The sequence below is a fragment of the Heliangelus exortis genome, chromosome 5, assembly GCF_036169615.1.
Source record: "Heliangelus exortis chromosome 5, bHelExo1.hap1, whole genome shotgun sequence".
Classification (NCBI taxonomy): domain Eukaryota; kingdom Metazoa; phylum Chordata; class Aves; order Apodiformes; family Trochilidae; genus Heliangelus; species Heliangelus exortis.
Window position 1 is genome coordinate 6,019,318 of NC_092426.1, and position 12,194 is coordinate 6,031,511.

The 12,194-nt window shown below is 44.5% G+C and overlaps 1 protein-coding gene across 3 annotated transcripts in view; it reads left to right on the forward strand.

Annotated features, from left to right (window-relative positions):
* The first annotated feature begins 924 nt into the window (after positions 1-924).
* HIF1A (hypoxia inducible factor 1 subunit alpha) overlaps positions 925-12,194 on the forward strand; it is a 33,508-nt gene continuing 22,238 nt past the window's right edge. Inside the window, exon 1 of one of the 3 annotated variants that reach the window (XM_071745308.1) lies at positions 925-1,239. In XM_071745308.1, the coding sequence (XP_071601409.1) occupies positions 1,205-1,239 (35 nt within the window). In that variant the 5' untranslated portion in view covers positions 925-1,204. Of the gene's footprint in view, positions 1,240-1,653; positions 1,686-12,194 lie in introns of those variants that run through there. The other 2 variants (XM_071745306.1, XM_071745307.1) reach the window with 2 other exon arrangements.

Below are 12,194 nucleotides of genomic sequence, written 5' to 3' on the forward strand. Positions count from 1 at the left end.
AATCCTGTTCCTTGCACAGCCCCTCGTGAAGGAACCTCCAGGGCCGGGCAAGGGTTGCAGGAGGCTCCGGAGCCCTCAGCGGTGCCCAAAGCTGGGGGACGAGGCACGGCCCCGCCGCCCTGTCCCGGGTCTCCAAGGGACCCCCTCCCCGCTCCTCTCTGGTGCCTCCCCGTGGCCGGAGGCAGCGCCGGGGCCGGGCCGCTCAGGTTCGAGTGCCGCCCCCGGGGTACGGCTGGGGACCGGGACCGCGATGGGGACGAGAACCCAAGACCCACCGCCCCGCGGGAGTCTGCGGTGCTACGGGCGGAGCGGACTTGGAGCCTGAACCGGTGTTTTGGCCGACGGGTTTCAGGCCTGCCCGAGCGGGTGGGCAGGCAGTGGGGCTGCGGGGCCGTCGAGCAGCGCCCGACCTGTCTCCCGGCTCTGCCTGTGGGTGTTGGGTTTGTGAAACTTGCATGAAATGTGCTTAATTATCTGCGCGTTATCCTTCTGACCCGCCCGGCGATGCAGTTGCCTGTTCCCTTTAATTAACATGAGGGTTTGAACTCTTTTACTGGAAACGTCCCGGTTTTAGGCCTACGAAGCCTTGCGGAGAGGAGTAAAGCATTACAAAAGAAAATAGAAAGAAAAATAAGTACCTTACAAAAAAAAAAATCATAAAAATACACGAGACGCCCATAAACATACAGCCTCGCTGGCGATATTTAACCACCCGCACCGGCGGCGCTTGGCGTGAAAACCAGCGGAACGAGGGGTCGGGCGAGCCCCTTCTCCGCTGCCAGCCGGTACCCGGGGCCGGTACCCGGTACCCGGGGCCGGGCCGGGCCGGGCTGACGGCGGTCCCGCCCCGCACACAGAGCCGCACGTGAGGCGCCGGCCCCCTCCCAGCTGAGCGCTCAGCTGACCCCGCCGGCCGAGGGGCCGGGCCGCGCCGCCGCTCCTCACTGGCGCAGCGCTGGGCCCGGGCCGGCCGCGCCCGCCCCCGCCTCCTCCTCCGCGCCCTGCCCCGCGCCGCCCACCGCCGCCGCTGCGCCCTTCGCCGCCCGCACCTCCCCGCAGCCTGCCCCGATGCTCTGAGCCCGCGCGGCCCCAGACCCGGCCCCTTCCCGGCTGCGCCGCCATCTCCCCGCGCCCCGTGGAGGCCATTGGAGCCGTCCGCCTCGCATCTAAGGAGCCGGCGGGAGGAGAAGCCAGCCCCGCCGCCATGGACAGCCCCGGCGGCGTCACCGACAAGAAGAGGTACCGCCGGCCAACGCCGCGGCCTCCCGGCCTCTGTCCGCAGCGCGCTGCCCGCCCCTCGCTCGCCGCCCGGCGCGGGGGCCGCCGCCTTTCCCTTCCTCCCCCCCCCTCCCTCGCCCCCCCTTCGCTCCACACCCCCCTCCTTCCCTCTCCGGTGCTGCTGGCGCCGTCCCCCGGGCCCCCCGCTTTGTTACCGCCGCCCCCTCCCCGTCCTCCCCTCCTCCCTTCCCCTCCTCGCGGTCCCCCTGCCCGCGAAGCGTTTCGTTCTTTCATTCCTCCTCCTTCCCTCCGTCCACGTCGCCATTTTGTCGGCGGGGGGAGCGGGTCGGGGCCCCTCTACCGGGAGCACTCGGTGTAGTGGGACACCTCCTCTCCCGCGGCGGGAGCTGTCCCGCCGGCCCGGCTCGGCTCGGTCCGGCCGTGGGGTCGATGGAGGGGAGCTCCCGGTGTGTTTTCTCCCCGTGGGGCGGCCGTGGGCCTGACTCCGTTCCCCGCGCCTTCCGCCGTCGCGCCTGGGCGGCCCAAAGCGAGACAACCGGGCCGGGGCAGGGACCGGCGGCGGGGCTGAGGGGTGTCCGCCGGGGGCGTGAGGGGATCCGAGGTTGGGGGGGGGGAAAGCGCCGGGGTGCAGCGGTGCTGCCGTTGTTTCTGAAAAATGAGTGGGTAGGGATCGGTTGAGCTTTATGCCAGGGCAGTCTCCGGGTCTGTGATGTTGAGGTCTCGTGTGGAAAAGGGCTGTTTTGTAATCTAGAAATATTAAGTTTAAATAAAACCAAACCACCCAAAACCCACGCGGGGGGAAGGTGGTGGTGGTCGGGGGGTGGGTGGGTGGGTGACGGCTGGACAATGTGTGAGTTGAGGGGTATGAATAATTCACCAGGGAATGTTAGGTCAAATTAGGAGGGGGAAATAAAAGCCCTAAAAGCCTTTGTTACATGGTGAAGTTAGGGAGTTGCAGTATTTGGGTGACCCGATCTCTGCCTTGGTGCTCCGCCGCGCTTTGTGGAGGGATTAATTGCCGTAATCGCCATCTGCAGAAGACTCCGTTTGTTTATGTTGATATATTTTTATTTTTAAGTTTTTTTTTTTCTCTGCTTTTGTATCAAAGGGTCATCTGAGTAGGTTAAACGTAGTCAGTGTGAAGCCTGTGAGTCGTGTTGGGAAGGCTTTTAAAATGGATGGTGAGCTTTGTGCTGAGCAGGGAGCGCTTCACCTCCGGGACAGGATCGTCTCGGTGGTAATTTGGAGTTGTTACAGTGCAAAGGGTGAGGGTGGGGGAGAAACAGTTTTTAGTCTGATGAAACTCTTACGGTGTGGCACCTGGGGGGCGGTACCGGCTCTGTTAACTTTTATTTTTTCGACTTAAAGTTAATAGCCATTGAGAAACCGGGGAGGAAATGTTAGAACAGAAATGCTTTGCTCTGCTGCCCTAATTTAGTGGCAGGTCTAGAAGCAGACTTTGAGACTTCAGTTGTGCTCTGCTGCTGGTTTTTGTTATGTTTTTTTTGCCCCTTGAGCGCTTGTTATTTTTTACTTGCCATTCTGTCCCACTTGGGTACTTTTTTTTTGCAATTTCCTTATCCTGGATGTAATCTGCTTTCTTCAGAATGTAAGAATCAGTATGCAGAGCTTATCCTTCCTTCCTAAAGGCAGAGCTTAAGAAAGAGAATTTGTTGTTTTGTGTTTCCTGTAGACTTGAGTTCAAAGTTGGGAATGTTTCTTATAAAACTATAAGGAATATTCAGATTACTTCTGTTATAGAGTACATTTTAATAGAAAACAAAGCTGTGTCTGTGGTACACTTACCCTGGGGGCTGTGAATGTGCAGTTGAGCAAAGATGGCTAAGCAAAAAGGGAAGGATGTGAGCTCACCAGAGAACTTATTGAAAATCCCAAGCATTTCTCAAGAGCCTGGTTTAGAAGGTGTTAGGTTTGATGGTGCCCATGCTCAAAATACCTTTAAGGGAGAAGACCTTCCAGTCCTGTTCTTTGATGCTAAAACTTTGGATGATTGTATATGTAATGCAGGTGTTAAGATCCTGTTATTCCTTGAGCCTCCCTGTGTTTGTATTGGGATAGTGTTTGGCTCTTGATGGTTAAAGTGAAGCTTGTTTGCTTAATTACCTGCTTTGAGATGCAGAAATTAAGGAATTTGATCAAGTGTGTGTCTCAGCAATACACAAGTGAAATTTAGTCATAGTAGTAGCTGGAAGTGTGGATTCATTTACTGGCTTCTTGAATCCATTCTTTGATGTAGTCCTCAGCTTCTCATACATGTCAAGATTCTGTAAGAAACCAAGTATCTGCAACATGGTTAGGTGTTGACTTATTTGGGTTTTAGCTGTTCTTCAGTAGCTGTATCATTTTCTCATGGTCCTGGGTTTCCACCCATGTGCTACAGGGAGCAAGTTTATCTCAGAGCACAGAACTGATAAAACAGCATTGTTGGGAGCTTTGGCTGTTGGCTTTGATTTGATTAAAATTTTAGGCTTTTGTTGAGAAGTTTGTTTTGGTTTTTTTTCCTCAATATTTTTTAAACATAATGCACAGATGGCTGATGCTGTTGAAAGTTTTCCCCAGGTCTGTGGTGTGACACTGCACTACTAGCAGAGTAACTCTTGTACCATTTCAAGTAAATGATCCTTTTAGGGTTACTGGTTGCTTTGGTAGTAGCTTGCATCTGGTAGATAGACTAGAAGAATGAATCTTAGATGGGTTTAGGTCCTTAAGTGTAGTATAAAATATGTTTATTTAATGGTGTGGGTGCTAAATGAGAAGCACAAGGATTTAAAAAAGTGATTTATTGAGTGCTCAGGTCTTGAGTCGTAAGATGGTGTAAACCAGTGGAATTTAACTTTCTGACTTGAGTACCTTGCAGAAAAAACCCTTCAGCTTTTCTTTTTATTGAAGTTGGGACTTGAAACTTAACATGTGGTGTCCAAGGGGATGATTTGAAAGACATGCATTTTGCTGCTGGATCTCTGCCACTGAGGTCCAGCTCCAAAGTCTGTTTGAGAACCCCAGGTCCTGTGCTGCTGGCTCTGAGGGACAGTGGCTGCCGCTGTTTTTTTCTTAAACCTTTAGGATTATATGTGATACTGCTTTTTTTTTTCTGTTAGTTTCTTTCAATGCTGGTGAAACTGAGCCACCATTACTAGAGTCAAAAGCGAATACAAAAACCTTTTGTATGTTCTCTAACTGTACCTCTCTACGTGTAGTAAGAAGAGGAGAAAACTTACTGTAATTCCTGCAGAGTCTCCCCACAGGTACAGGGAGGGCAGAGTGGTCTCTGGCTTTCAGAACTGTGTTTTTATTGCTTTCTAGATTTTTCTGGATCATCTGCTTTGTAATAGGGCTTACCTGGTGGTAGTGACTGTGTGCTCTTTGACATTTCCTCAAATGTGAAACAGTTTTTAATTCCTTCAGTAAAAGTGATCAGAAATTACTTTCTAATGCCCTTTAAGATGAAGGCAGCAGCATATGCTACTGCTCTTCCTCTTTATTTTCAAGGCACTGAAAATTGGGGAAGAAGAGCTGTGGGGGATTTGCCTGCTGCCTTTATTTTCCATAATTTTGCACTGTTGCTGCTTTGGCTTCCTTTTATCAGTGAAGGTCTGAGTATTTGGCAGTATGTTGATGAAATCAGCAGGAGGGTTTTCTGGTTTTTGTTTACAGTCATGCTTGCTTTGCCCTTTTAAAACTCTCTCCAGTCCACAGTCAGTGTCTCTTGGTTGGCATGCCTGAAATACTAGTAACTGGTCCATGCCCAGCAGAGAGCTCTGCCTGGTGTAGATGTGATCAGATGGTTCAGGTTGTCAGGTAGGTCTGTAACAGGGTGATGGGGTAGTAAGAGATTTTAATTTCAAGTACTTTCAAACGTTTTAACAACTCCGCCTTCTGTGTTAACTGATTTCCCTTCTGGTGTCTCCAGAGGTGTATCCTGGACCATCTTTGGAAGGGGGAGAACCAAAGCTTGGTGCTGTTATCAGCAACTTAAGTCTGGCAATTAAGTCAGCTATTGGCTTAAAGGTGGAGGTGTGAAGTGGATAATCCATCTTATTCCCTCTTTTAATTGCCATCCCCATTTTCAGGTTGGTTTCTTTCTTCTCAGATCCTCCATCAAAGGCTTCATTATGTTAGGCTAAGATCATGCTAAATTGTGTCATTTTTAGGCCATGAGAAGCACGGTTGTGTGCTGTGTTTTTGCTGCCACCAGAAGAGAGGCCATAGAAGACCATCCTGGTATCTTGAGAGACTTCACTCAGCAGTCTAACAGCATGCATCTGCTTATAGGTGCTTATTTCCTCCTCTGCACATCATGAAAACACCCACGGACCTTTGTTCCTCTCTATCACTGGACTACAATGCATTTTTTTTTATAAGGCTGTTTCCAGGACTCTGCTGATGATGAAGTGGAAAAAAAAAGTCAATAAATGTTAGTAACAGTTGCAAATGCCAGCAGTGGTGTGGTATAAGCCCAAGCAGTTCTAGGTTCCTGAGAGAGAGCACATTTGTTCTGGTGTGCTTCTGACCTGAAAGCCTGGAAGACTCTTGCTGACCCTACGTAACACAATGGATTAACTTCTTAAGTGTGTTCATGTTGTTCAGTAGCAACATTTCACCAGTTAATATTAGGAGGCTTTTTTTGTATTAAAAGGGACATTGAATGGCAGAAACCCACTGATTTTTTTTTTTATTTATTTATATTTTTTTTGTACTGCAAAAGAGAATTTGGCAGCATTATCTGAAGTTTGGTATTATGACAGCCAACAAAATAATTCTTACATGATTGTAGAATATGTGTTAAGTAAACCCAGGGGTGAGGTACCCCATGGTTCAGTGGTGCTATACAAGAGCATCTAGATTTTCCTGATAATATTGCTCTCTCAAGGAGATGGAAATACTGATATGATTACAATGTGTTCTTAAAAAAAAAAAAAAAAAAAAAAAAAGCTTCAAAACAAACCCAATTTTTGCAAGAACATTAGCAAGAAGGTGCAATAACCTGTTCCTAGCAAGCTGATGTCCAAAAGGAAGGAATGTTCCAGATCACAAGTCATCAGCTCAAATGCTCCTTTTATCTTCACATACACAGTTATATAGGCAGGTATTTACATGCCTCAAAAAAACCACCTAGGTAATGCATGGAAAGAACTGGGACCTTAATCATCTTTTCATGTTATAACAGCCCTTCTCTTTTGAATTTGAGACAGTTTGAGCATTTTGATCCTCTCTTGAGAAACTCCTTTGTATTAAAGCAGGTGGAAAGGCATGCAGGAGAATCAGAGTTTTCCATTGAGTAGTGCTTTCTGAAATGAAAGATGCTGGAGGTTTTATGTTACTGGGGACTACAGAAATGGCTCAGGAGAGGTGAGCCCTCAGTAATGTCTGAAAATGCAGGCTTCCAAGTTATCAGTATATATGGAGGCTATTAAGGTTTTCCTCTACTGAGATCTTTACTCTTTAGCTTGGAATAAAAATCTCTGAAAATTTTTCTGAAATTATTAGAAACATGAATATGGAATCAAGTGAATACATGTCAGTATATATGTATATGTGTGTGTATATATATATATATGTTTATAAATACAGTTTATGTAGGTGATGAACGATTTAGGATTCTTTGATGTGGAGCCATAGCCTCAGTTGATGTAAATTAGCAGAGATTCATTGAAGCTTATGCCTGTTCATACCAGCCTAGGGGGTTGGTCCCAGATCTCAGAGTAAGGGCATTGATTAAGAGGAGTTTCATCATATGCATAATCTATCACTTTTTTCTGTTGGAGCCTGATAATACTGAGACTTGTAGGAAAATGAAGCTTTTGAAGCATGGAGCTGTTTTGATACCAAGACAGTTGAAATGGCTCTGCTGGCACAGGAGAACTGATGCTTCAAGAAGATCCATTAGTAGTTCCTTGAAGATAGCCAATACATAATAAACTTTGTGTGTCAGGAAGGGCACTGTGCAGCTTCTGTTTAATTTGGTGTGAATGAATGCTTGTTAAGCATTTTGAAGGAAAACATTACAACAGATCTACATTAAAATAGACTTTGAATGGAGCTCAAGTGAAGAATTGAGGCAACTGAATCAGCAGCACTGAACTGTGCTATTATATTTACAATGGTGGAAGGTTTTACCAAGGACTTAATAACATTTTCTACTTAATTTGTAATAATCCTGAAAGTGTTACCTGAAAAAGGTGACCCATTTTGTTTACCAGAATGAATAAATTTCACTGTTAGTCCTAACCCAAAACCAGATTGGTGTTACTTTATGAAAATTGTATGCATTTCAAGAAGCAAAAGAATATGAGGCCAGGACTCCTGTTTTTGTGAAGTTATTTTATGCTGCTTGCACATGAGCACAGTAAATGGACTATTTTGCAAGAAAGAGGCTTACCCCCTCACATTTGCTCACACCATTGGAAGACATGGGAATCTGCTCCAAGGGACAGAAGACTTGAATACACACCAGATACCAAACATGCAGCCAAGCTAAGAAATGAGAACCTTTACATGATTTGTCTGGTCAGTCTTTCAGAAAGGACTTTTTCTTTGCACCCTATTGCATCTACTGGATGTTGAGCTGACATTGCAGCAGGCTTTTTGTATTTTTATTGACTGCCTAGTGGATTGATTTGTTCTTTATTCATACAGAAAAATAAAATCTTGTATCTCTTCTGTCTTGCTTTTTCTTAGTTATTAAAACCTTTGATCATGAAATACCCTTTTAACTGAAAGCAGTTGAGGAATGTGAGGTGGAGGGACAAGAATTTGGATGGAAGCAGGGAAGTAAAATATCTAGCTTCTAGTCTTTAAAACTTGAATGCAATGATATAAATGATATATTTTAAACTCACTGTTTAGACTAAATTTAGTTATTCATCAGGAGTCTACATAGTGTCTGTTAGCTAAGAACTGCTCCATCTTCATTGTTAATTGGAAGCTTGACAGATATCTTGGGGGTATGTCTTGCATCTTTTTTGTGAGCCTGGTAGAAGCACGAGCAGCAGGGCTGCAGGGAGGGAAGCACTTAGTGGCTAGTTCTGTCAAGCCCAAGTACAGTTAGCTTTTTTGAGTAGCTGTGATTTTGCTGTATTAATAAACACAATTTAACTACCATATATCTTTTAATCCTGACGGATAGAGTGCAGCTAATTAAATGAAAAAATAATAGTAATTCTCTATTCTTGGAAAAAGCCAAATGACCTAGTTGAAAAAAAAATTGAATTTTCTTACAAACAAGCACTGTGTGCCATGTGGTTATTTTAAAACAGTGACTTACTATGCAAATATGAAATATCAGTGGGATACATTGTGTAGTAAGACACAGCAGAATCACTTCACTGTGTTCTGAATTAGAAATACTAATTTTGGAGCTTTTACCTTCTTACTCACACTATCCAAGCAGGGAGGTCGTTGGGGTTTCAGGTCAGTTTTAGGCCAAAACCAGGTGACAGATGATCTTGTCAGTGTGGTCCTGTGTTGGCTTCAGAGTTTCAGTCTCTGGTGCTGGCTCTTACATGCCTTAATTTATCTGTCTGTAAAAGGGCTGTTTGTGTAGACTTCAAGGTCTTGATAGTAAGACGACTTCATCATTTAACGAGTCTCTTCTCACCACCTCATTTTGCAAACAGCACCAGGTTTCACTGCTCACTCAGAACATTTCTGTTTCTGTAGCTAATTCAGTCTGAACTGCTTGGTTTTGTGCTTCATTCATTTGGGTTTTTTCAGTTAGGTTTCTTTTGGTGGTGGTCGAGCTATGGTAGATGCCCACAACTCATGTAAATAGAATGGTTTAAATGTCTGTGTTAGCAGCTCATATGCAAAGGAATGAATTTTAATAGTTTATACACAGAGGTGTTGTCTCTGATTGGATATTACACTAGTTTCTTTTAAATCTTTCTTACTCTATGTAAGGAACTTCTAATTCCTATTCCAGAGTTGGATTACTGGGCTGTAATGTTTGTTAATTCATAATGAGCAAGATTTTCTTCTAGAAAAATCACATACTTGTGATTACACATGAGATTCAGGTATGGGTTTTTTTTGCTTGGTATTTTCCTCACAAGAACTCTCTACACATATTATAAAATACAGAGAATATGTAAATAAAATTGGCCAGAGTGGCAAAAGCAATAATATGAAAATCATGTCAAAGCAAGAAAAGGCAAAGCAGTAACCCAAGAGTTCATCATGAGCTGGTAGTTGAAGAGGTTGTACCAATTCCGTAATGCAGGTATGGAGGGAAGGCTCACCCTTCCTAACCCATTTGGAAAAAGTAAAACTAATGGAGAATTTGCAGTTATATTGCAGTTTTCTGGAAGGCTGCTTGTTGAACTGAAAATTCAGTGTTTGAGGGTGCAGTCTGAAATACCTTTCCCCCCCACCACTGATTGGGAGGAGTGTTTGGACACCAGAAGCCAGGAGCCGTGTAAAAAATAAAATGAAGCTGCTCCTCTGGCTCCTCTCCTTCCACCCCACTGCCTGTCTTCTCCCTCCTGTTTAAGCAGCAAAAACTGGGGCTCCCAAGGCTTTGGTGACCCCAGTTGCCCCTACCCTTAGCTCACAACCTGTTTCACTGTTTACTTGCTGAGCAATGAGCAGTCAGTGCTGCTGTCAGGCCAGAGAGGTTGGTTACTGCTGGGCTGGGAGGGAATGGGGCTTTGGGGCTGCCTGGGCAATGTTTGGGGTGAGTCCACCTTGGGATGAGGTAGTTGTTAACCTTACAGCTGCTCCTGGCTGAAGGTGAAATGAAGAAGCTGAAATGAAGAAGTATTTTTAAGGAGATGAGGAAGATAGTTGGCACAATCTACCTGTGCCAGGTAGATGATGAGGGGCTTTTGATTTTTAGGCTATTTTATTTGTTTGTTTTTAAACCAAGATGTTGCATATGAACCAAAGGTTCAAAGGCAGAGACAATCAAATGAGTGCATGTTCAGCACAGTCAAAGGATGAGAGCTCTGTTGTAATATGCTCTTGCCATCTGCATCTTTTAAGTGAGCTTGTACCCAGTTGGTATTTTGTTGGCTGCAGGTGAGAGTGGTCAGTGTGGATGTGCCTAGCTCTCCAGGTGGTCCCCATGAACACAGTCAGTTACAGTCCTGAAACACATCTGTGTTGGGGTGTTCTGCTTGGCTACTGCTGCAAACCATAGGAAGGAATTTCATCTCTGTTCATACAGCTGTGCTGGCAGAAGCAGCAGTTTTGGGCTAAGCAGGAAAAGATGACCAGGTTTTGTACCAACTGCAGGAATGATTTCAGCCTTAAAAGCTAAATATCAGGCCACACATAGTTCTAAGTTCCAACAGCATCACAGTGGCACTCTATTAATGTATTGTTTTATTGTAATATCTGTGTCTGGTTTTGTTTTGGTTTGGTTTTATTTGCATAGTGAAGAAAAAAATTAAGCTGTGTTACTGTGGATTTGGTCTTTGTGACTCCATTTGTAAGCACATTTTCAATACTATTTTTACAGTCTTAGGAGAGACTGTATCTAATGTGTATGAAATCCTGTTCTGGGAAATGATGGGAATTAATGTCAGAACTGAAAATTAGTTAAAAGTTCAGTAATGAGATGTTACTGGATTTGAGGCACACTGTTCATCTGGATTACATTGCTTCTTTGAAACTGTTTGAGAATCGATACCATGATAAATACAAAACCACTCAATTGTAGGAAAGAATTCTAAAAAGAAAAATGTGACTCACTGTCTCAAGATGCTTACAATTTTTCTAGAATGTGCTCCAAACCTGGCTCAAGAAAGATGAGTCTGGAATATTTAATACATACACAGTAGCTACTTTACCTGGGAACTGAAAACAGAGAAAAAACCCTACATGATTAGAGAAGCATTAAGCTAGAAGGAGAGAGGCTAGAAAAAAGGTATTTGCAACATACAGTAAAAAAACTCACCCTGAATACTTGTGTTAATGTAATATTTTTATGCAATGTAAAATTTTCCTTGACACTGGGTGATGACTTAAGAAACTAGGATACAGAGCTGACATGCTACATATTTTAACATGTCCATTGACCCTTTTTTATCTAGTTAGGGATTTTTAATGGAAATTTAGCAGTTACTGATGATATTTTCCAGGGTTCTTTTGGGTCTCAGTTACTGGTCTAAATGAAAAGGAGCAAGTCAGGTTGAAATGTGGCTGTTGGTTGATTTTACACTTGAGGTGAAGACTGTGGGCTGTTTTTAGAAGACTGGGGAAACACTTTTAGAAATATGCAGTGATGGGTTGAGTGGTCTTTGGGGTGGTACAAGGAACACTACATTGTTTGAGAGACACTCTGGCCCAAATGGTTCATATGAGCATCATGAGAGGAGTTGCACGTTCAAGAAGAGAGGCTGTGTTAGCATTTGCAAGTGGTGCACATGGGACTGCTGCTGGTGTGCTTTGTTCTGAAGACTGCTAGGCCAGTTTCTGGTTTCTGCAAAAGCCTGCTATAAAACTATATGCAAACTTTATATAAAACTGTTTATACACCTTGCCATGTTTTAAAGCCTTTTTGATTTGAGACAGCAAGTGGGAGCCTGGGTACACTGAACACTGGATTCAGTGACAGTGGTGAAATACCTTTTTGCTCTGGGTCTTTATCTTGAATATAGATACTCAGATATTTCTTCAGCTATTGTACATAAACATCTCTTAACGTATAAAAAGTAGCATAGGGTTTGAAGCTGTCAGTGTAACACCACTTTCTGTGAGCTGTGGTGCATAACCTGCTTTGGATTGCTGTCTGCTTCTGTATTCTGGTGGCAGAAATACAAAATGGAAATGAATGTCTGGCACTGAAATTGTTCAGGAAACATCAGACCTGAAAAGGCATGCAATTTCCTGTCTAGCACCAGCATTTCTGATATTTTCATTGCACATATAATCTGCTCTTCAGCTGAGATATTTTTTTTTTTTTCTGAATCTTTCTGTGTTTTTCTTTTGTGCAA